General features: G+C 31.2%; 2 protein-coding genes and 1 non-coding gene across 7 annotated transcripts; 1 reads left to right on the forward strand and 2 right to left on the reverse strand.

Moving 5' to 3' along the window:
* Positions 1,696–15,106, forward strand: LOC109357060 (F-box/FBD/LRR-repeat protein At1g13570). Of its 5 annotated transcripts, XM_019600767.1 has the most exons (6): positions 1,696–1,846; positions 2,245–3,078; positions 3,209–3,367; positions 3,505–3,825; positions 12,838–12,847; positions 13,996–14,013. In XM_019600767.1, exons 2-4 carry the CDS (start codon positions 2,266–2,268, stop codon positions 3,799–3,801), a joined length of 1,269 nt encoding a protein of 422 aa, XP_019456312.1. In that variant the 5' UTR covers positions 1,696–1,846; positions 2,245–2,265; the 3' UTR covers positions 3,802–3,825; positions 12,838–12,847; positions 13,996–14,013. The 5 variants fall into 5 exon arrangements, with proteins under 5 accessions (XP_019456312.1, XP_019456313.1, XP_019456311.1 ...); XM_019600768.1 differs by lacking the exons at positions 12,838–12,847; positions 13,996–14,013 and adding an exon at positions 15,095–15,106 and having other exon boundaries at positions 3,505–3,814; XM_019600766.1 differs by lacking the exons at positions 12,838–12,847; positions 13,996–14,013 and having other exon boundaries at positions 3,505–3,965.
* On the reverse strand, positions 5,207–9,685 carry LOC109357059 (protein NSP-INTERACTING KINASE 1-like). The gene is made up of 11 exons (XM_019600765.1): positions 9,074–9,685; positions 8,826–8,958; positions 8,645–8,716; positions 8,417–8,560; positions 8,189–8,260; positions 8,027–8,086; positions 7,806–7,897; positions 7,368–7,517; positions 6,934–7,275; positions 6,109–6,488; positions 5,207–5,861 (listed from the first exon to the last, which is right to left on the reverse strand). The coding sequence occupies exons 1-11, from the start codon at positions 9,195–9,197 to the stop codon at positions 5,544–5,546; spliced, it is 1,887 nt and encodes a 628-aa protein (XP_019456310.1). The 5' UTR covers positions 9,198–9,685; the 3' UTR covers positions 5,207–5,543.
* Positions 14,094–14,165, reverse strand: TRNAH-GUG. Its single transcript has one exon. It is a non-coding gene; the product is annotated as a tRNA-His (tRNA).

Here is a 22,444-nt window from a genome sequence, read left to right on the forward strand (position 1 = left end):
ATTACATAAATCACTTCTCACTTTTTTACACATACACAAATCTCTCATAGTTTTTATACTTTTTTACTTTCATTACACTGACCACTCCCGCATGATAAATAAGTGTGATATTTTAAACAAAACAATGTAATAAATGCAATTGTGTTAAACATGATATATTGTGAGGAGAAATCCAAATAATATACAAATCAATGTATCTTTATTATTTTTTTATAAAATACATCAACAATTCTAAAGAAATATTGTTTAAATTGCTCTTATACTATATCGTAACGAACCAAAAATAATAAAGAAGTATCAACTCATATATTATTTGGATTTATCTCCACAATATACCATGTTTTGTTTAACTTAATTGCATTTATCACATTTTTTGTTTAAAAAATTATACTTATTTCTCATGCAGGGGTGATCAGTGTAATGAAAGTATAAAAAATGAGGGGAGTATGTGTAAAAAAGTGAGAAGTTTTTTAAAAATACTTTTTTTACATATTTTTTAAGGATACTTATACCATAATAAAAGAATCAGTCACAAACTTTGGTTTAGTAATATAAGGTTTATTATATATGATCAAAAAATTAAAAATTCAATTTATGTCAACAAAATAATCACAAACTCTTTCGTTACTCGAGGTAGGAATGAACAAAAATCTACGGTAAAATTACAGTAAAACACATTCCCGTGAAAAAAGCGATTTTGACAAAAAAGTAGATACAGACGGTTACTTTGCTTTGCTGTGTACTTTACCTACCAATTACAATGTTTGTTCGTGTTTAACGTTGTTGCCACTTTCAAGTTTCAGCCAACTTCTCTCTCTCTCTCTAAACCTTGTCATCTCACGGAACAGCTACCAAGAGAAAGAAAGTTTCATTTTTTGGTAACAATTCTCTTCATCTCTTCGTCCCCTTTTTCCCTTTATCATTTGATTTCATCCAAATTTCCCATTTCAATCCAATTTTGTGCTTCTTGTTTATCCGTGTCTACCTTGATTCAACTACAATTTCATTCAAATCTAGTTAATGGGTTCCCCCTTTTATTGGCTACATGTTAATCCACTTTAATACAAATGGGGTATGCAATTAGGTTTTTCCTATCAGATCCCTGGTACTTAATTGTTTATTGTTTTGAATTTGATATCATAGGTTAGTGATATAAGAACTATATGATAGTTTTTTTCATTTTAAATTAGGATTATTTGACTATTGTATTACAGTTATTTTGGTTTCTTTTTTGATGGTTTGTGTTTTTTCTTCTTTTGTTGTGTATTATTATTAGCTGAATTGCTGAAGCATAAAAATGGGCGATGTTTTGGGTCCTGATTTCATCAGTGACCTTCCTCAAAGCATTATAGAGAGCATTTTAACGCAGCTTCCAATTAGAGATGCTGTGAGAACTAGCATTTTATCGGGGAGTATGTGTAAAAAAGTGAGAAGTTTTTTAAAAATACTTTTTTTACATATTTTTTAAGGATACTTATACCATAATAAAAGAATCAGTCACAAACTTTGGTTTAGTAATATAAGGTTTATTATATATGATCAAAAAATTAAAAATTCAATTTATGTCAACAAAATAATCACAAACTCTTTCGTTACTCGAGGTAGGAATGAACAAAAATCTACGGTAAAATTACAGTAAAACACATTCCCGTGAAAAAAGCGATTTTGACAAAAAAGTAGATACAGACGGTTACTTTGCTTTGCTGTGTACTTTACCTACCAATTACAATGTTTGTTCGTGTTTAACGTTGTTGCCACTTTCAAGTTTCAGCCAACTTCTCTCTCTCTCTCTAAACCTTGTCATCTCACGGAACAGCTACCAAGAGAAAGAAAGTTTCATTTTTTGGTAACAATTCTCTTCATCTCTTCGTCCCCTTTTTCCCTTTATCATTTGATTTCATCCAAATTTCCCATTTCAATCCAATTTTGTGCTTCTTGTTTATCCGTGTCTACCTTGATTCAACTACAATTTCATTCAAATCTAGTTAATGGGTTCCCCCTTTTATTGGCTACATGTTAATCCACTTTAATACAAATGGGGTATGCAATTAGGTTTTTCCTATCAGATCCCTGGTACTTAATTGTTTATTGTTTTGAATTTGATATCATAGGTTAGTGATATAAGAACTATATGATAGTTTTTTTCATTTTAAATTAGGATTATTTGACTATTGTATTACAGTTATTTTGGTTTCTTTTTTGATGGTTTGTGTTTTTTCTTCTTTTGTTGTGTATTATTATTAGCTGAATTGCTGAAGCATAAAAATGGGCGATGTTTTGGGTCCTGATTTCATCAGTGACCTTCCTCAAAGCATTATAGAGAGCATTTTAACGCAGCTTCCAATTAGAGATGCTGTGAGAACTAGCATTTTATCAAGCAAATGGAGGTATAAATGGGCTTCCATCACTCAACTTGTGTTTGATGAAAAATGTGTCCCTTTATCGAATGACCGAGACGGTGTCGACAAAAGTATTGTGAAGTTTATCACCAGTCTGTTATTTCTTCACCAAGGACCCATTCATAAATTCCGAATCACCAACTCTTACTTGCAGAGCTGCCCGGAAATAGATCAGTGGATTCTTTTCCTTTCGAGGAATGATATTAAAGAATTGGTTCTTGAATTAGAAGAAGGTGAATTTTTTAGAATACCTTCTTGCCTTTTCAATTGTAAGAAGTTGACTCGCTTGGAGCTCTTCCGCTGTGAGTTGGAACCGCCTCTTACTTTTAAGGGATTTATGTGTTTGAAGAGCCTCAACCTTCATCAAGTTTTGATATCCCCTGATGCAATTGAGAGCATCATTTCCAGTTGCCCTCTTTTGGAGAGTTTATCACTGTCATACTTTGATAGTTTAGCTCTTACTATCCGTGCTCCAAACCTCAGGTACTTGAATCTTGAAGGTGAATTCAAGGATATATGTCTTGAAGATACTCCACTTCTAGTTGAACTATCTGTGGCAATGTATATGACTGATGACATTGCTGAGCACTTTGAGCAAAGCTCGAATTGCAATTTCATCAAATTTCTCGGTGGTGTGCCTAATCTTGAGAAGCTTGTTGGGCATATCTACTTCACAAAGGTAACATTTTTTATTACCTGTTTATAAATTTAGCTCATCCTCCTTGTTCTTATAGTTTCATGATTCCTCATTTTAATTAACAAAGGAGGGGTGTTCTGTTGTTCTTACCCCTTTTTGCACGTTCTTGAAGTATTTGAGCATAGGTAATGACCCAGGGAATCTCCCAATAATCTACAACAATTTGGAGAGTATTGAATTATATCAAGTAGGTTTCGAAGATATGAATGAGATGCTTGTCGTCCTTCGCCTGATTACTAGTTCTCCCAATCTAAAGGAACTTCAAATTTCAGTAAGTCCTTACTCATTTCAAATGTAGAGAAACTTGTCCGTTGTTTTCGACGTGGTCATGAGTTGTTCCGTTTTTATAAATTATGCCTGTAAATAAATATTTAACATTACTGCATATTCTGTGCCGATTTACTGTAGCAGGGGTCATCAAACATGTCACCAGCCACAGATGCCCCGAATTTGGATTTTTGGGCGAAAAAATGCCCCTCGGATTCTACACTTGGACACCTTAAAGTTGTGAAGTTGACAGATATGTGTGGTGTGCCACAGGAGATGGAATTTATCAAATTTTTGCTTGGCTGTTCACCCATGCTTGAAATAATGAGCATTGCTCCTTGTGTACATGATATGGAGAATGAAATGCGAATGTTGATCGAGTTGGTGAAATTTCGAAGAGCTTCTACTAAAGCAGAAATTGTTTTCACCCGTGAGTAAAATTGTGGACTGCGTCACCGTTTGGTCCTTTCCTGTGTTACTTTCCTTTGGTTACAATTAGCGTACAATCATGTATAACCTTCTTTTGAAGTGCACTTATTACCTGTATGACAGCTTGTAAATTCTCAAGCAAAAAGTGGAACTTTATGTGTTTGGATCAGACATAGATATGTTTGGATCAGCTTGTAATAGGGTCGATTAATGACAGATACTTACTACTTTTAGGAATCTCACCTGGGATTGCAGCTTCTTATAGATTTTTAGTTTCTCAAAATTCTCTTCTCCCCAGGGAAGTTTTTTTCCAGTATTGGTAAGTGCCAGTGTAATGCTATGCGTTTTCATGACATGTCAACCTTGCCATTTTTTGTTCTAAGCCAGAACAAAAAATGAGGAGAGAGATCTTGTTGCCTCATTAATTTATTTTACAACACTTTTGATTGGGTTTAAAAAGAAAGATTTTGGATTATAGTTTTTTGTTTTAAAAGTATATTGTCTCACTACCACCACCTCGACTATCATCATCACCGCACCTCCCGGTGAATAGAAATACAATACTCGAAATTTCGAATATCAACATATATGCTTGGGTGGCATTGATGGTGGAGCTCAAACTTGGATGTCTGACAACAACGGCTTCTCTCAAGTGGTGGTGAAGTTGGTTTGCCTATGGATATACTTGTGGTGATCTGAACATGGAGCAGTGGAGACATGGTGGCTGTGGTGGCGGCACTTGGAGGAAAGGATGCATGTAGGGTTGAATGAAGAGCAAGGGTAGAGGATGTGGGTGATGATGACAGTGGTGGAGAGTGCCAGTGATAAAAGTAGAATGTTCTTGACAATAGTAACTATGTCCGAGCCCATAAAATTAAAAGGTTGACAATAACTTTTGAAATATAAATAATAAAAAAATTGAAACTAAACTAAAAACTAGATGCGTTGGTACCAAGTTTTGTTTGAAACTTCCACTTATTTGCTTTTGATTTCACAGCTCGAAAGTTTTAATACTCAACCACATGATTTGTATTATAGTTATGATATGATGACTATAGTACTAATCTGACATGTCTATTCAGTGTCTGATATCTGAATAAATTTCATTCACCTCTGGGATGATCAAACACCTGTTTTAAATGGTTGAATATTTAGAATGATTTGACTCAAATGCCTTCACATTTGCACTGAAATTCTGATACAATTAATATAGTGCAAAAAACAGAAGTACAATTAAGTTAGGATGAAGCAGTGACATACTGGTTAAATTGAGAATTGGGACTGCAAAAGTTTGGTTGCAGAAAGCTTAATCAAAATTAACTAAGTGATCCAATTATACCTATGCCTCAATGCCATTACACAGTTTGTTTATAATATGGTGCAGCGATGTACAAAGCAAAAGTATATTAAGCAATGAATACTGCTGAATCTCTTAAGCCCCAAAATACTATTAACCATTTTGAGTACAACCTATTTTATGAACATTATAACTAGTTGAAATAACTAGAAAGGTATTTCCCATAAAATCCCCCCAAGAATTGAGAAATACACAAATAACTCATATCTATATGTCAATGTCTCCAATCAGATTCTGTACAGTCAAAAAGTGGAAAAACTCTTTGAGGTTGCAACTATGATGCCAATATACACTAAATTCTCACTCAAGTACTTGCTTTCTAGCAATATTTGAAGTAACTTTCTTCCTCTCTTTACCAACTTGAACCTCTCACCCACTTTCTATATTATATATATCATCTTGGTCCAGAAAGTTCCATTGCTTGAGCAAGTAATGAAGAGTCGTCAGTAAGATCGGAATAGCGCTCTGAAGAAGAGAGTTCATGTCCTCTACTTGTTGATTCAGCTCTATGTGAAGCTTCCCATTTCTCTGCAAGACCATCTCCTTCAAGCATCCTAATCACTTCAGACATCTTTGGTCTATTGCTTGGAAGGTATTGAGTACATAAAAGAGCTACTTGAACAATTTCATCTAGCTCTATCCTATCATACTTGTTCCTCAAGTCATTGTCAACTAACAAGTCTATTTTCTTCTCTTGATGGATTTTCTTCACCTGCATAATACATTTAGTTGACAAAGCAACATAGTAAACTCAAGAGACTCTTTAAAGAAAAATACTAGTAACACACTCTTGTATAATTTCAACACTATATAGGCCACAATATCACTCATTTTAACAACTATTTTAATGTAATAGTTAATCTCATGTGGTACACACAAAATGGTACAAAAAAAGTTCTTGCTTTGGAAGCAACCAAAAGTGTCTTAACTCAAAAAGGAATCAATTCTGTTTGGCTTACCCAGTCAAGCATTGCACCTTTTTGATTTGCTGCTTTACCAAATTCAAGAGCTCTTTGGCCAGAAATCAATTCAAGTAGAAGGATTCCAAACCCAAACACATCAGTTTTCTCAGAAGATTGTCCTGTTGATAGATACTCTGGTGCTATGTGTCCTACAGTACCTCTTACTGCTGTTGTCACATGTGAATCTTGGTGATCCAATAGCTTTGCCAACCCAAAATCTCCGACAACGGCCTCGCAATAATCATCAAGCAAAATATTTGCAGCCTTCACATCCCTGTGAATAATCTTAGGGTCACATTGCTCATGCAAATATAGCAACCCTCTTCCAGCTCCTAAGGCTACCCTCTTTCTTGTACTCCAATCCAAAGCTGGTTTGGCTGTATCAGCAAAAACATAAATGAGTGTCTAAATACACTAGAAGTTATAATTTGACACTAAATATAATTAGTTATTAACAGATTAACGCTTTTTTTTCAGTCTGCTTGAATTTGAAGGGAGTGCATCAAAGTTGAAATGTGTGTCAAAGATGTTGTGGGTGACAGCATTCCAAATGATAATGGACATACATACACTATAGAGTAATGTAGCATTTTGCACATGAACAGAACAAGATGGAAAAGGATAAAACATGATGTTTTGTTCGGTTCTTTTTGGTTTCACCCCTTTCTGTGGAACCAAAATGTTCCACTTTTCGATCTTTTGTCTTGTTCCGTTCGAATGCACAAAAGACAAAACATATCATACGCTCTATTCCATAGTGTTATGGCATGTCTGCCAAACGCGTTACCTGTTGTCTATAATGTAGTAAAAAAATTCCGTTACCTTTAAGACGGGAAGCAACACTACCATTAGACATGTAGGGATAAACCAAGAGCCTTTCTGTAGCTGTCATGCAAAATCCATACAGGCGAAGAAGATTCCGGTGAACAGCTAAGCTGATCATTTCGATCTCAGTCTGGAATTGGATCTCACCACCAATAGCATTACAATCTTTAAGCCTCTTTACTGCTATAACTGAACCATCTGAGAGATACCCTTTGTAAACATTTCCAAAACCACCTTTGCCAACCAAGTTTTTGCTGCAGAAGTTATTTGTAGCAACTTGAAGTTCTCTGAAGTGGAACCTTTTGAGGTTTCCGAGGCAAATCTCTTCGCGGTGTTGATCTGAAAAAGTATTGGAAAGGGAAGTTAGAGAGAGGAGAATAAACTACATGCATACCAAGTTTGGCCAGTGCTTCAGTTTATGATTCACTAACCATTAACATCAAAAAATATTTGCTTGTTATATCTCTGTCTCCACCAGAGGAGGAAGCCAAATCCTAGTACTAGTAAACAGATGCAGCTTAGGCTTGAAGCAAATGCCAAGGCAACTTTGTGGCTCTTCGGCTTACCGGAGGACTGCGAATCTTGAGAAACATTTAAGAAAACTGTGTTAGGGTGTGGAGGTAATTTCATACAAACAAATAGATATCATGAAAACAATGATTATAAACATGTTAGGAACTAGGAAGCTTACAAGAAAAATAAAAGTTCTGAACACAAATATATTTGCCTCAAAACATTACTATTGAGCTTAAAAGTTAAGTCCATCATGAACTTGAAGTCAAAATGAAATAATTGCAACTTAGATACAAACATCATGAAGTACATAAAGATGCACAAACTAAGCTGAAAAACTCAATAACTATGATTACCTTGAGAATTATTTATAGCAGAAGGAATCAGAGTTGTCCTAAAACAGTTTTGCTCAATTCCAGTGGCACATATCTGAGGGTTGCCTACAATACTGTTTTAAGAGAAGAAATATTTACAATCATCTAATAAGATAACATAATATAGACATTTTAACTAACATGTAAAGTAGGTAAAAATATTGAAAGAGAAAAGTAACAAATAAAAACAGGAAACACCTTACCTGAATGTTTTTGCATTTAATCTTGGTACAGGTCCACTCAAGTTATTGTAGGAGATATCCCTATTGAAAAATCAGAAATATAAAAGTTATTGATCAGAAATAAAATTAATAGGGAGAAAAGGAGGTACAAAAAAATTATAATGAAATCCATGAGAGACTTACAGAAAAGCAAGTTGAGTCATGTTAGCTATAGAGGGAGGAATTGTTCCAGAGAGACTATTATTGTTTATCCTCCTGATTGCAATACAAATTCCTAATATCAGATTCTTGATATGGAATACTTTTCAAAGGTTTAATTCTATGCTTAGTTTTTTCATTATAAGTGGCATGTTATTACACATTTTTTTCCTATAAAGCCTATACATGAATGTGCAGCACTCTTCAACTTACAAATAATGAAGACCCTTCATGTTGGACAAAGAATCTGGGAGTTGACCAATGAAGAAATTATCAGAAAGATCAAGAGTTTGAAGTTTTTGAAGCCTTCCAATCTCAGAGGGTATTGGTCCTGATATATTATTATCCTGCATAAGCCTGCAAAATTTAAATGCCTAATAAGAAAACCTTATAAAAACTTTATATCATTTTTTCTTATACCATAGTTGGCTGGTTACTTACACTGTCTGAAGATTTGTTAAGTTGCCTATGCTTGGTGAGAGAGTACCAGATATATTCTGGCTTGGAATCCCTCTGAGAATGAAAAAAAAGGACTAAAATTTTAAGAAAATACAATCATAAGAGTTAGAGAGAAAATTAAATATTTCTTGGTATAGTATAGTTTTGTTCCATCTTGACTTACAAGGCAATTACAAAATGATCAGAAGAACAAGTAACCATAGCCCAGTTGCATGGATCCACAGCATCACCATCCCAATTACTTAACACAGAATGAGGATCCATCAGAGAATACTTTATGGCCATAAGAGCCTCAACTGCATGTTAAACAAGGATTATAATATATCACAAACCATTTATTATGAATAGTGAACTTATAATAAAATAATATATCTATGTTGTTTAAGAAATAAGGAAAATGATCTTAGTTACCTTCAAAGTTGACACCTTTAGGAGAAAGTAATCCAGTTACTGAAGTCCACAAGAAGAGTAAAGCTAAGCAAAAGAAAGTTATATCTCCTTTCCTTTCCATTGGATGAAGGATATGTAAAAACATATTATCAGAACAAACTAGACCAAGTTGTATCTTGAAGGAAGCAAAGTTAGGAACAGGTTTTTAAGGATTCAACTTCACTATAACCAAATTAAACTTGGTTTGGTTTTGTTACAAGTCATGTTTACATTAAAAGTGGAACTAACTAGTATTATTCCTTCCTGCTACCAAAGCCAGAATAGCACTCACTACCACTCTTATGTCAGTCTTTGAAGCAGAAGCAGTAGTAGAAGGAGTAAAGGAGAAAAAGCATGCTTGTCAATGGTTCAACAAATAAAGGTAAGCAAAGAATATATAATAAAAATCCAAGAGCAATATACCATTAACCCATTTCTAGATAAATGCAAAAGGCAAGTGAAAAAGAAAATCCCTTCAATCATGCATTGGTGTAGAGAATAGAACTCTAATTATATTCTTCCAATGCAAATAATATTTGAGTAAGTGAAGTATTATCTGTTGAGCAAGATAAAAGTTTGGCTCAGTGGAGCTTAACTTAATAAAAAATTAAGGGAAATAATTGATGGACATGGTTTTGTCTTACATCATCTCACATTATAATGGGGTGGTAGAATTGGAGTATAAGTGTAGTTAGCGGTATCTTTAATATATTCATGGATCAATTTTATTTGTAAAATTGAGATAATTTTATTCTCATTCTTTAGCTAAATATTTATGTAACCGACCCTAACTAACAAAAAAAATTCAAATTAAGTTCTTTTTTGAAGAGTAGTTTTAGGATAAAAATATTATTACAAGTATAAATAGAATGATATAATTGTTATTTTTTTATTTTTTGATTTTATTTTATATAATATTTCTCTTTTCATTACTAAATAGGAATCTAACTCTTTTTTAAAAGGGTAATATATATATTATAACTTTATTGGGCAAATATTTAAAGGATTTGAATATGTAATTTCCAAACTGAAATTAATCATTGTGTCATTTATCCTCTAAATATGTATATTATTCAAAAATTAACTAAGTGGGTAATAGAATTTTGGTGTCACCAATAAGGAGAGAGGTAACAAAAGTGGATCAGTTTGATTTGTTAAGGTCCCTGTAATAGCATCCAGACATTCTCTGTCCCTTAGTTATGACATTATTTATCTTAGTACCAAACTCCACTTGCTTTGGTTTTATTCAATTATTATAACAAAAAGTAGAATCCCAAGGGATTGAGGTTGAGATTGATGATGCAATGGCTCCTCATCAGATCTTTGTTATGCAATTATGTCTCTCATCTCTTCACTCTTCCATTTATTTTCTTTGGTCATATTAAATTATTAATCTTGCCATTGCTTTATTGATTCTAAATCACTCATTTTGTCTACAAATAATCACATTTTGCAGACAGATACTCTAATAAACAAGCCAAAAGCTACCTACTTTTAAAAGCAAAAGCTGTTTTCACACTATTCTCCACTACCCCTTTGAAAACTCCCAAAGTGCCCTTCAAACATTGCAAGATGAGGTCTTTTCAGTTTTTGCTATCATTGCTGTACCTTTAAAGACATAGGGTATGTAATGTTAATTTCACTTCCGTTTTTTTAGGAACAACTTGATTTTCATCACAAATTTGTTTACATATTATAGCTGACATGCAGTTAATATAAATGTGTTTCTATTAAAATTAATACTTCAACTCTCAATATTAAAATTATTAAATTATAATGCTATCTACTAGAGCTATTTTCGAGATTTAAACTCGGAAACTTATATATAGGGTCATATAATTTTATCAAATGAGTTTTTGCTAGACATTTTTTTATTCCATTTGAATTAAAGTGGTTTTATATTATAATATTTGTTAAGTCATTAAAGTTATGTCTACAATTACATAATAGTCAATGGTATATACAATTGTTATAATATAAAGATTATTGCTATCTATACAATAGATTGCTAAAGTTTTATTTATGCAGTTCTACAGTGAGACCTTTTTCTCCAGAAGAGTTTATTTTTTCATTATTTTGGTGAAAGGGTGTGCAAAGTTTTCCTTTATGCATGAAACGGGTCCCATGTTTCCATCTGAAAAATAGAAGCATGCACCTAGGTGCACGTGCAATTGAGACCCCACACAAACTTGACTTGACCTTCAAACATATCTATGGACTCATCATCAAAGATGATGAAAAAGGTTATAAGGTGAATGATAAAGGAAACAAAACAAAATATATGAAACACAATCTAGTTAAGATTTTCATTAGATTATTTAAGAGGTTTTAAATTCTAAAATAGTTCAAAAAATATGTGGAGAGGCTGAATGTAATATATATATTATCAGTTAATAATGTATGAAATATGAGTTTAATATTCATTTATTTGTATCACTTTTTTCGAAAAAATACTATGATAAAACATGAATAGTAAATGTAAATAATACAATTACAGTATATAAAACTCAAACATTATTAATATATACACTTCTTTCTCTTAAAATATCATCGTGAACTCATCTTATGGTGAAGTAATGCATCTCAGCATTACTGCAATATTTGTTTCAAGACTTTCAAGAATGAAAAAGTATTGGGTGACCATTGAAGATCACAATTTCAAGTTTGCAAAAAATGGCATTAGTTACTTACTTTGCAATAAAGTTTTATACACATTACTTTCTTATTCTTCATTTGTTATCCCAATTATCTCATTTTCTTATACTCTATTTTCTTTACCACTATTTCTCATTAAATATACTACATTAAAGTGTATATTTTTTCATTTAAGCATCATCTTAGGATCAAGATTTAGATCCATTTTCTCTCTTTCATCCATTATGGTTGGTTTGCTTTTGTCAAGTAGATGGTTAAGCATTTAGTGAAATTACTTCTACTAATGGTGGTTAAACATCAGTATTGCTTCACGTTCAGATTTCAAGACTGAGAGACGAAGATGTACTCACCAGCAAGAGGATGTATTAGAGTATATGTGGTGTTCAACACAATCATTTTAAGCTAGGAATGCTTGACACATTCCAGCTTGTGAGAGGGTGTTAAAGTTGTTGTGATTCTATAAGTGAGTTAGTTGATTAACACTGTAGTTAATTGATTATATGTGTAAGAGTTAATCAATTAACAATGTAGTTAATCGATTAACTGTTAGTTTTTTCAGTTTGTTAGTTGTAATATTGTATTCGTTAATCGATTAACAGTGTATTTAATTGATTAACAAATTAGTTGTTAGTTAGGCAATGTTGTATATAAAGGTTGATTCCATTATTCCTTGTAATTCAATTCACTCAATTCATTAATGATAATATTATCACTCTTTGTTTCTCATTCTTCTTTCTTTAAGCTTTCTTTCATATACTTCTTGATTCATCAAGAAGTCTTCTTTTTCATGGCTCTTACCAAAATTTACACATGCAATGCCAATTTTTATAAAAAAATGATTCAAGCTGATTTGAATCAACATAATATTTGGATAGAGATTTGACCAGATGTGTTAATGTAAACAAATAAGAGAGGACAATGAGTTAATTATATGTTTGGATCAGATGATTTTTTACTAAAAACTGATCCAAACTGGTCGTGAACAACCTTACTTTCCAATTTGAAGTGTACCGTTTTTCTCCATCTCTCTTCCAATAGGAATTGGACTAGAAAAACAAACTCGATACAATATAATCACAACTAACTCTAAGAAATACATTGATCCAAACTAGATTACATATATAATACAATCATAATGAAGAAAAAAATCAATGTCAATTTCGTAATTAACCAATTGTTTATTTCTTTCAACGAGAACATCTTGTTACTATAGAAAATTTGTTTCTTTCTTTGTAGTCACATTTATTAGTTTTGAAGTACATGTGCAATGCCATAAAAAATTATTCAAGTCGATCTGAAATCACATAATATTTGGATTGAGATTTGACAAGATATCTTAACATGTAAACAAATAAGATGGGACCATAAGTTAATTATGTGTTTGGGTCGAATGATTTTTTACTAAAAACTCGATCCAAACTGACCACAAACACCCTTACTTTCCAATTTGAAGCGTACGATTTTTCTTCATCTCTCTTCCAATAGGAATTGGACTAGCAAAACAAACTCGATACAATACAATCACAACTAACTCTAAGAAACACGCTAGTCCAAACTAACAATCACAATAAAGAAAGAAATTAATGTCAATTTCATAGTATGACTAATTGTTTATTTCTTTCAATGAGAACATCTTGTTATTATAGAAAAATTATTTATTTCTTTGTGGTCACATTTATGAGTTTTGAAGTACATGTGCAATGCCAATTTTTATAAGAAAATGATTCAAGCCAATATGAAACAACATAATATTTAGAATGGGATTTGACCAGTACTAAAAAACTGACCACAAATGCCCGCAAAAATTTAAGCAGGCGTGAGTATATCCGCATTGATTAACGGACAAAATTCAATGTCCTCCTCGTTTTAAAACGGGCTTGCGGGCGGCCCGTGGGCATTGTTGAATAATTAAAAAAAATAAATAATTCATATAATAAATGAAATTAAATTAAATAAAGTAGTTGAAGATAAAAAATTAACAAATTTTTTGATATTTTATATGAAGTTGAACAAATTACATTATATTACAATTTTTCTAGGGATTAAAAATCACATTACATCATAACTAATCTAAAATTTTCTTAAATTATTTATGGGCCGTCTGCGGGCCCAATGGAAATGCCCACAAACTTGGTGGGCGAAACGGGCAAATGTGCAAAAAATTTATGCCATGCTCGAAAAAAATGCGGGTTATGCGTGGATTGTCCATTTTGGCCCATCTCTAACCACAAACACCCTTACTTTCCAATTTTTCTATCCATTTGGCCATCTCTAATCACAAACACTCTTACTTTCTAATTTTTCTTCAACACTTTTCCACTAAGAATTGGACTAGCAAAACAAACTATGTGGCTGCTGGGATTCGAGCCCAGGTCTCCACGGCCACAACGTGGAATTCTTACCACTAAACTACAGCCACATTATGGAATTATTATATATTTACCAAAATTTAAAACAATAGATATGAAATTTATTGTATGTTATAATGATAGATTTAGTTTTAGATAATAATTTATTATTTTTATTCAATTTCTAAAATGTAAGTTAAAAATATAACTATTAATAAGGGTAAAATAGGAGAAAAAATATATTCTTTAATTTAATTGTAGATTGATGGTTATTATTGCTGGTTTTATTTGCAATTGATTATGGTAAAATAAAAACCTTATATAGACAATAAGTCAACTTCAACTATTTTCGTTGACTATTAAATTTTGTATTATTTAAAACTTCTTATTTTTTAGTATTCAAATCTTTTCATTAATACTCATTAAAAGATGACTTAATTTGTTAAGCATTTTTTATCATTTGTGTCATTTTGAGCATCATTATAAGGAAATATTTAAATAGTGCCACCAAATTAGTGTTGGTCTGGAGACTAACACAACACTATTAGAGTCATCTTTTGTGTTGTGTCATTTTTCGATTGGCACAAACTAACATTAAACTAATAAAACGTTGGTATAGTGGTATAAGGTTCTGAGAGTAACACTTGTACGAAGATGCAACCACAAACCCCAACTTGTAAAACAACCACAAACCCGTTAAATAATATTATGAAAAGGTAAGAATTTAACTTATTCCAAAAGCCAATGTTGATAAGCGATTTTCCTGTTGGCGTGAAATTAGACATTAAGACTTATAATTGATTTTTCATATTGAAGTTGTACCTCCCAATACTAATTATTTTATATATCTGATGGTAAGTTCTCATTAAAATTGGAATTCAAAATCTAATTCTTGTAGATTATTTTTGGAAGGGTAACTATGACATTAAAACGAGGTAACAGCATAGTAAAGAAATAGTGTATCCACAAAATTGTACCTCGTCAAGCCATAAACCGCTAGCTCATGAAATGCTGTCTTAGCTAGAGAAAAAATATCAATTCAAGCATAATTTAAGATATATTACATGTATTGTATTGTTAATGTTATGCCATTTAACCTTTAAATATTATTCGGATGACAATATAATTTTGGGAAAACAAGTATAGATATTAATTGAATTTGTAATTAATATTTGAAAATAAAATTATAAATTTTTAATATTAATCAAATGAAAATATAATGTTAAGAAATGATTTGTAGAAATAGTAGGTTAATAATATTAATTAAATGAATACATTAATTTTGATTAAATAAAATAAAAGAGTAATACTTTTTAGGAGAGTCTATTACTCTATTAATTGAGTTTTAACTCTGTGGTGAAAAATCTTAAAAGTTTGAAGTTAAGTGCTAAGAAATGAAATGCTAATATAACATTAATGTGTAACGAGTAGTAACCCGAAGTAAAAATAATATGTAAAACAAAAACAAGATTTCATTTTAACAAATATGAAATGTGTGAATGATTGAGTTTAAATCAAGGGAAATGCACTTTCTCCCCATTTCAATAAGAAAATGTCTCTAAAAAATGGTGCCCACGCCTTGTTGCATGGACAACAAGATAAAATTATACAAGAAAAATAACCAAAAAATTTATACAAGAAATAATTTAAGTTTATAGAAGAAAGAATTAAGTAGAAGCTCTTGTCTAATTATTGTGACAATTATAACTGCCAACTTGTAAAGTTGTGTACGCTTATCTCGATTTAACAAAATAAAAACATCTAAAATCCATTTTGGGTTGTGGCCATTGTAAACTTGCTTTTGTCATTTACAACAACTTGCTATATACAGTATCATTCGATTTATTGACAAAAATAAGTGATTCTTTCATATTTACATGTTTGGCTCCTTTCCATTGTCCATGTACAAAGCTTTGAAGATTTGCTCTTCCACGTGTTTAACGAATCTCTATTGCAAAGGTTTTAAATTGTAGTCATAATCTCAAATACATTATGCTATCATAATTGAAAATATTATATTTATGAAAAGAGAGAGAAAATATTCAGATAAGTTTTTTATATTGTTATTGCATTATCTTCATTCATATTTAGCAATTATTGACTCTTCAGACAAAGCAATACAAATAAATAGTAAATAATATATTGATTATATATAAGTCTTTAGCGGGAAAAGTGTATAAACCCCCATAAACTTTATGTTTTTTCACTTGATGAAATTGGTCCCTGTATAAATATATTGTTAAAATTATTCATAAATAATAAAGAATTTGGTGTAATCAGATTTATATTAGATACAAATTAATTGAAATTTTCTTATGATGCATAAAACATTGTATTTTTTTAAGATAATTTATTTTTTAATTTTATAATGCATATTTTACTGTCCAATAATATATTTTTGTGTAGACAATTTTTATATGAAAAGAACATATACATATTACACATAGATTCGTTTGATCTTCTTGACCAAAGAAAAAATACCTAAGCAATTTTAATGAAGATATATGTTTGTAGCAGGGGAAAAAGAAAAATATATGGTATTGGGTTCTAATTAAAGATGGAGAGTTTTGAGGGAGTATAGCTGGGACTGAAGAAAAGTATATGAGCAGTGTTATTATTGTGAGATTGCAGCAATTTTATTGTTATTTATGTGTAATTTAACAATATATTTATATAGAGATCAATTTCACCAATTGATAAAATTTAAGAATTAATTAGAAAGAAAAAATAGTTCATAGTATCTACTTATAAAAGTCACAAAGTTTAAGAGAATTTTACACACTTTTCTCATCTTTAACTAATCATACATAGATATTACACACTTATGAAAAAGTGATCAATGTGGCAAAATTACAATTATAATGTGGAAGTGTAAAAATTGCTAAAACCATAATGTTGTAGCACTAGCTTTTTGTGAACTAGAATTGACCGTGACCCCTACTATCCTAATGGGCATTATATATCCACACAGACCACATTCATATATTACTTTGTGTCTCAACACAATTAGAGAATCACATTCAATTAAAAATTAAAAATTAAAAACAATTAATATTTTAATATTATTTTATAAAGTTTGATTGGTTGTGAACATAAGGACAAAAAAGTTACAGCACAAGGGATCCTTGTCCCTACTACCCACCTCAAGAAATACAACAAAGAAAGGTCCTTGAACCTCAAAAAAGGAGTCAAAGCAATGGATTAAAGAGAAATTGACCATGACCATAATGAAGATGTGAAACATGGAGTTTGCCACAAATGAGTAGGAAATCATAACTCTTTTTATTCACTAAGAATGTTTCAATGGAGAGATATAGGAGCCTCTATCATTAACAAATTGTACCAACCCAACACATGATTATTCTATAGAAAAAGAAGACAATTATAAAGCTTCCAAAATTGTTGATAATTGACACCCTTTTTTAATCCCCTCACCACTCATCCATACACACCTTGTTCCTTTCATTGCACCCATTTCTCACTTATTCACTATATTGTACATTTCAATCTCTGCCCTACAAACAAAGGTTTTTGTAGTGAAAACACATGTCGGCCATGTTATCATGGTGGGGTAGTCTCAAGGAAAAGTACCTTTATTATACAGAAGAGATAAGTATATAACTTCTAAACATCACCTTTTTCAAATTAATTAACTACGCTGACAATTAATGGAATATGTTTTGTTTGATTGAGTAATGGAACATTATTTGGATTAATATAAGATATTTGCATAATCAATGACAGAAATATCTGAGTTCAAATGTAGATCCAAGGAATATTACAGGAAAAGATGTCTAGAAATTAAAGAATTTTACCAAAAAATGAATAGAAAGAACTCACTCTCATTCATTCCAATTTATCTTTGTATCAATGGGACAATAATTTGTTGTCCCAAAACTTGTCTAGCATCAATAACAATGAAGCAAAAACAAAAATATAATGAAAGTTTAACTTTTTAATTCACATGACATATTTTAATTGATGCAAGACAAAATTTGAGACATGATTTAGGAAGGTATATACTTGCTTTTAACAAGGACCTAACACCATGCATAAAATAATAATAATAATAATAAATAGATAAAAAAACACTATCTCAACTCATGGGAACCAGCAAATAAAGAATTAAAAAAAGAAAAAGATAGAATAAATTCTCAACCAAGAGTTATCCATTAAAGCCTTGGATACTACACACACTATCTCTGCTTTTTCCATTCCCATTATTAGTGGTTACAAGATAATGAAAACTCCTATTATATTCCTCATTCCACTTCATAAAGCAAGTCTTTGTTCCTGTCTTTTTCTCATCTTTCCCAAACCCCACACACTAAAATTTTACATTTAGTAACGACACCTTACAAGAATCTGAATAGTACAATTCACTTTTTGAATTGAATGCTTAATATAACTTGTGACATTATAGTAAATGTTTGATCCAAAGTAGTGTAAGATTAACCCCCATCATGCATGTACAATAAGATTTCTTACAAAAAAAAATTACTTACATTTTAGTCATCCTTTTTACATACAACTAAGAAAAGTAAAAAAAAAATCGTAGTATTCAACTTTCTATAATGTTTATGCTTCTTTCATGTGTCAACGAGCATTATTCAGTGGCCAACTTGGTACAATAAAGTTTATAAATGGACTGAAGAAAAGTATATGAGCAGTGTTATTATTGTGAGATTGCAGCAATTTTATTGTTATTTATGTGTAATTTAACAATATATTTATATAGAGATCAATTTCACCAATTGATAAAATTTAAGAATTAATTAGAAAGAAAAAATAGTTCATAGTATCTACTTATAAAAGTCACAAAGTTTAAGAGAATTTTACACACTTTTCTCATCTTTAACTAATCATACATAGATATTACACACTTATGAAAAAGTGATCAATGTGGCAAAATTACAATTATAATGTGGAAGTGTAAAAATTGCTAAAACCATAATGTTGTAGCACTAGCTTTTTGTGAACTAGAATTGACCGTGACCCCTACTATCCTAATGGGCATTATATATCCACACAGACCACATTCATATATTACTTTGTGTCTCAACACAATTAGAGAATCACATTCAATTAAAAATTAAAAATTAAAAACAATTAATATTTTAATATTATTTTATAAAGTTTGATTGGTTGTGAACATAAGGACAAAAAAGTTACAGCACAAGGGATCCTTGTCCCTACTACCCACCTCAAGAAATACAACAAAGAAAGGTCCTTGAACCTCAAAAAAGGAGTCAAAGCAATGGATTAAAGAGAAATTGACCATGACCATAATGAAGATGTGAAACATGGAGTTTGCCACAAATGAGTAGGAAATCATAACTCTTTTTATTCACTAAGAATGTTTCAATGGAGAGATATAGGAGCCTCTATCATTAACAAATTGTACCAACCCAACACATGATTATTCTATAGAAAAAGAAGACAATTATAAAGCTTCCAAAATTGTTGATAATTGACACCCTTTTTTAATCCCCTCACCACTCATCCATACACACCTTGTTCCTTTCATTGCACCCATTTCTCACTTATTCACTATATTGTACATTTCAATCTCTGCCCTACAAACAAAGGTTTTTGTAGTGAAAACACATGTCGGCCATGTTATCATGGTGGGGTAGTCTCAAGGAAAAGTACCTTTATTATACAGAAGAGATAAGTATATAACTTCTAAACATCACCTTTTTCAAATTAATTAACTACGCTGACAATTAATGGAATATGTTTTGTTTGATTGAGTAATGGAACATTATTTGGATTAATATAAGATATTTGCATAATCAATGACAGAAATATCTGAGTTCAAATGTAGATCCAAGGAATATTACAGGAAAAGATGTCTAGAAATTAAAGAATTTTACCAAAAAATGAATAGAAAGAACTCACTCTCATTCATTCCAATTTATCTTTGTATCAATGGGACAATAATTTGTTGTCCCAAAACTTGTCTAGCATCAATAACAATGAAGCAAAAACAAAAATATAATGAAAGTTTAACTTTTTAATTCACATGACATATTTTAATTGATGCAAGACAAAATTTGAGACATGATTTAGGAAGGTATATACTTGCTTTTAACAAGGACCTAACACCATGCATAAAATAATAATAATAATAATAAATAGATAAAAAAACACTATCTCAACTCATGGGAACCAGCAAATAAAGAATTAAAAAAAGAAAAAGATAGAATAAATTCTCAACCAAGAGTTATCCATTAAAGCCTTGGATACTACACACACTATCTCTGCTTTTTCCATTCCCATTATTAGTGGTTACAAGATAATGAAAACTCCTATTATATTCCTCATTCCACTTCATAAAGCAAGTCTTTGTTCCTGTCTTTTTCTCATCTTTCCCAAACCCCACACACTAAAATTTTACATTTAGTAACGACACCTTACAAGAATCTGAATAGTACAATTCACTTTTTGAATTGAATGCTTAATATAACTTGTGACATTATAGTAAATGTTTGATCCAAAGTAGTGTAAGATTAACCCCCATCATGCATGTACAATAAGATTTCTTACAAAAAAAAATTACTTACATTTTAGTCATCCTTTTTACATACAACTAAGAAAAGTAAAAAAAAAATCGTAGTATTCAACTTTCTATAATGTTTATGCTTCTTTCATGTGTCAACGAGCATTATTCAGTGGCCAACTTGGTACAATAAAGTTTATAAATTTTATTTTATTTTTATTTTCTATTCATTTTTACCACAAGGGTATATGCACCTATAATGAGCTTGCACAAAAGTTGACTTTAGTCCATATACTTCTTTTCTAAAGTAATATTCCTATTGGACTTATACATTTGACACATCTAATTAAGAACCCATGCCACAAGATAGCATCTGAAAATTCTCAACTAAACTTTCTCAAAATACCTCCATAGTCCATATACATCACAAGAATAAAAGGTTGACACTATCACATTAATAGATTAGCTCGATCTGAATTGACTGTTCGACCCTTATAAAAGCAGAAATTATTACATGGTCTTGGATCGATTGTCTCCATAAGAAGAGTATTAGCATTGTAACAACCATCATAGTGTCAACCTGATATAAGTGTGGGTGGAGATAGGGTGCGTTAGGCTTTATATAAATAGGTTTAGGCATGGGTGAAATCTTTTAACCATCTCATTTGTTAATGTGTTAGCTTGAGTTTGCTCCATTATCTATCATATGACTTCCTTTATTTAGGCTTGGTTTGGACCTCTTTATAAACATCACATGGCGCCCAAAAGTCTATTTAAAAGCTTGCATTTTATGAAGATCTTCATATGTAGTTGGGAGTTAAGATACTTCAACATCTTCACATTTTTAAAAAAATAATATAAAATACATAAATACTTTACTAGTATTTAATATTGTCCATGCCCTTTAATTCGAGAACCACAAGAAGATATTTAATATATAAATGTATATCAAAAGTATTTTGAGTTTAATATCTATGTACCTTTACTATATTAATTTTTTTTATATGTTCAATAAATCATCTAACTGATAGGAAGGAAAATGGGTCTATGAACAATTGATTAAAATTACTCTAAGAAATTACTGAAATATTCATCTTTCATAACATTTCATCCAACCTCATACAGATTATATAAGCAAAAGGAAAATAAAGGAAGATCTCAACCATACATGTGGTTAGATCCTACATAAAGGTAAAGTGGTTAAAATAGAAAAGAGAATAAAATCATCACTATAAAATTGATTAGAATCCAATAGGTTTAACACATTTTCCAAATGAATCAAATGATCATCTAAACATGTGATATAAACAAGTATATCATCAAAGAAAACTAGAACGAACCGATGTAAATGCGGCCTGAGCAAGTCATTCATGGCTGCCTGAAATGTCGATGGGGCATTAGTTAAGCCGAAAGGCATAATCAGAAATTCATAGTGCCCGTCTAAGGTTCTAAAAGTTATTTTGTGTGTATTTGTCGGATCAACCCGAATCTGGTGATATCCTAAGTGCAGATCTATTTTTGAAAAGATCGTTGTGCCTCCTAACTTATCAAGCAACTCATCAATCATGGGTATGGGAAAACGGTCCGGAACTGTAATGGCATTTTGTGCCATGTAATCCACACAAAACCTCCAATTGCCATCGTTTTTCTGACCAAAAGATCTGGAGAGTAAAAGGGACTTGTACTGAGAATGACTATTCCTGCCTGTAACATCTCATTTAGCATGTTAGTCATAAGGTCTTTTTTAGAGTGAGGGTATATATAAGGTTTAGAGTTTACTGGAGTAAAGGAGGGTATTAGAGGAATATGATGGTTTTGAGGTCTAGGTGGTGGTAATTAGTGAGTGTT

Source organism: Lupinus angustifolius, chromosome LG09 (assembly GCF_001865875.1).
Source record: "Lupinus angustifolius cultivar Tanjil chromosome LG09, LupAngTanjil_v1.0, whole genome shotgun sequence".
In the NCBI taxonomy this organism is placed as follows: domain Eukaryota; kingdom Viridiplantae; phylum Streptophyta; class Magnoliopsida; order Fabales; family Fabaceae; genus Lupinus; species Lupinus angustifolius.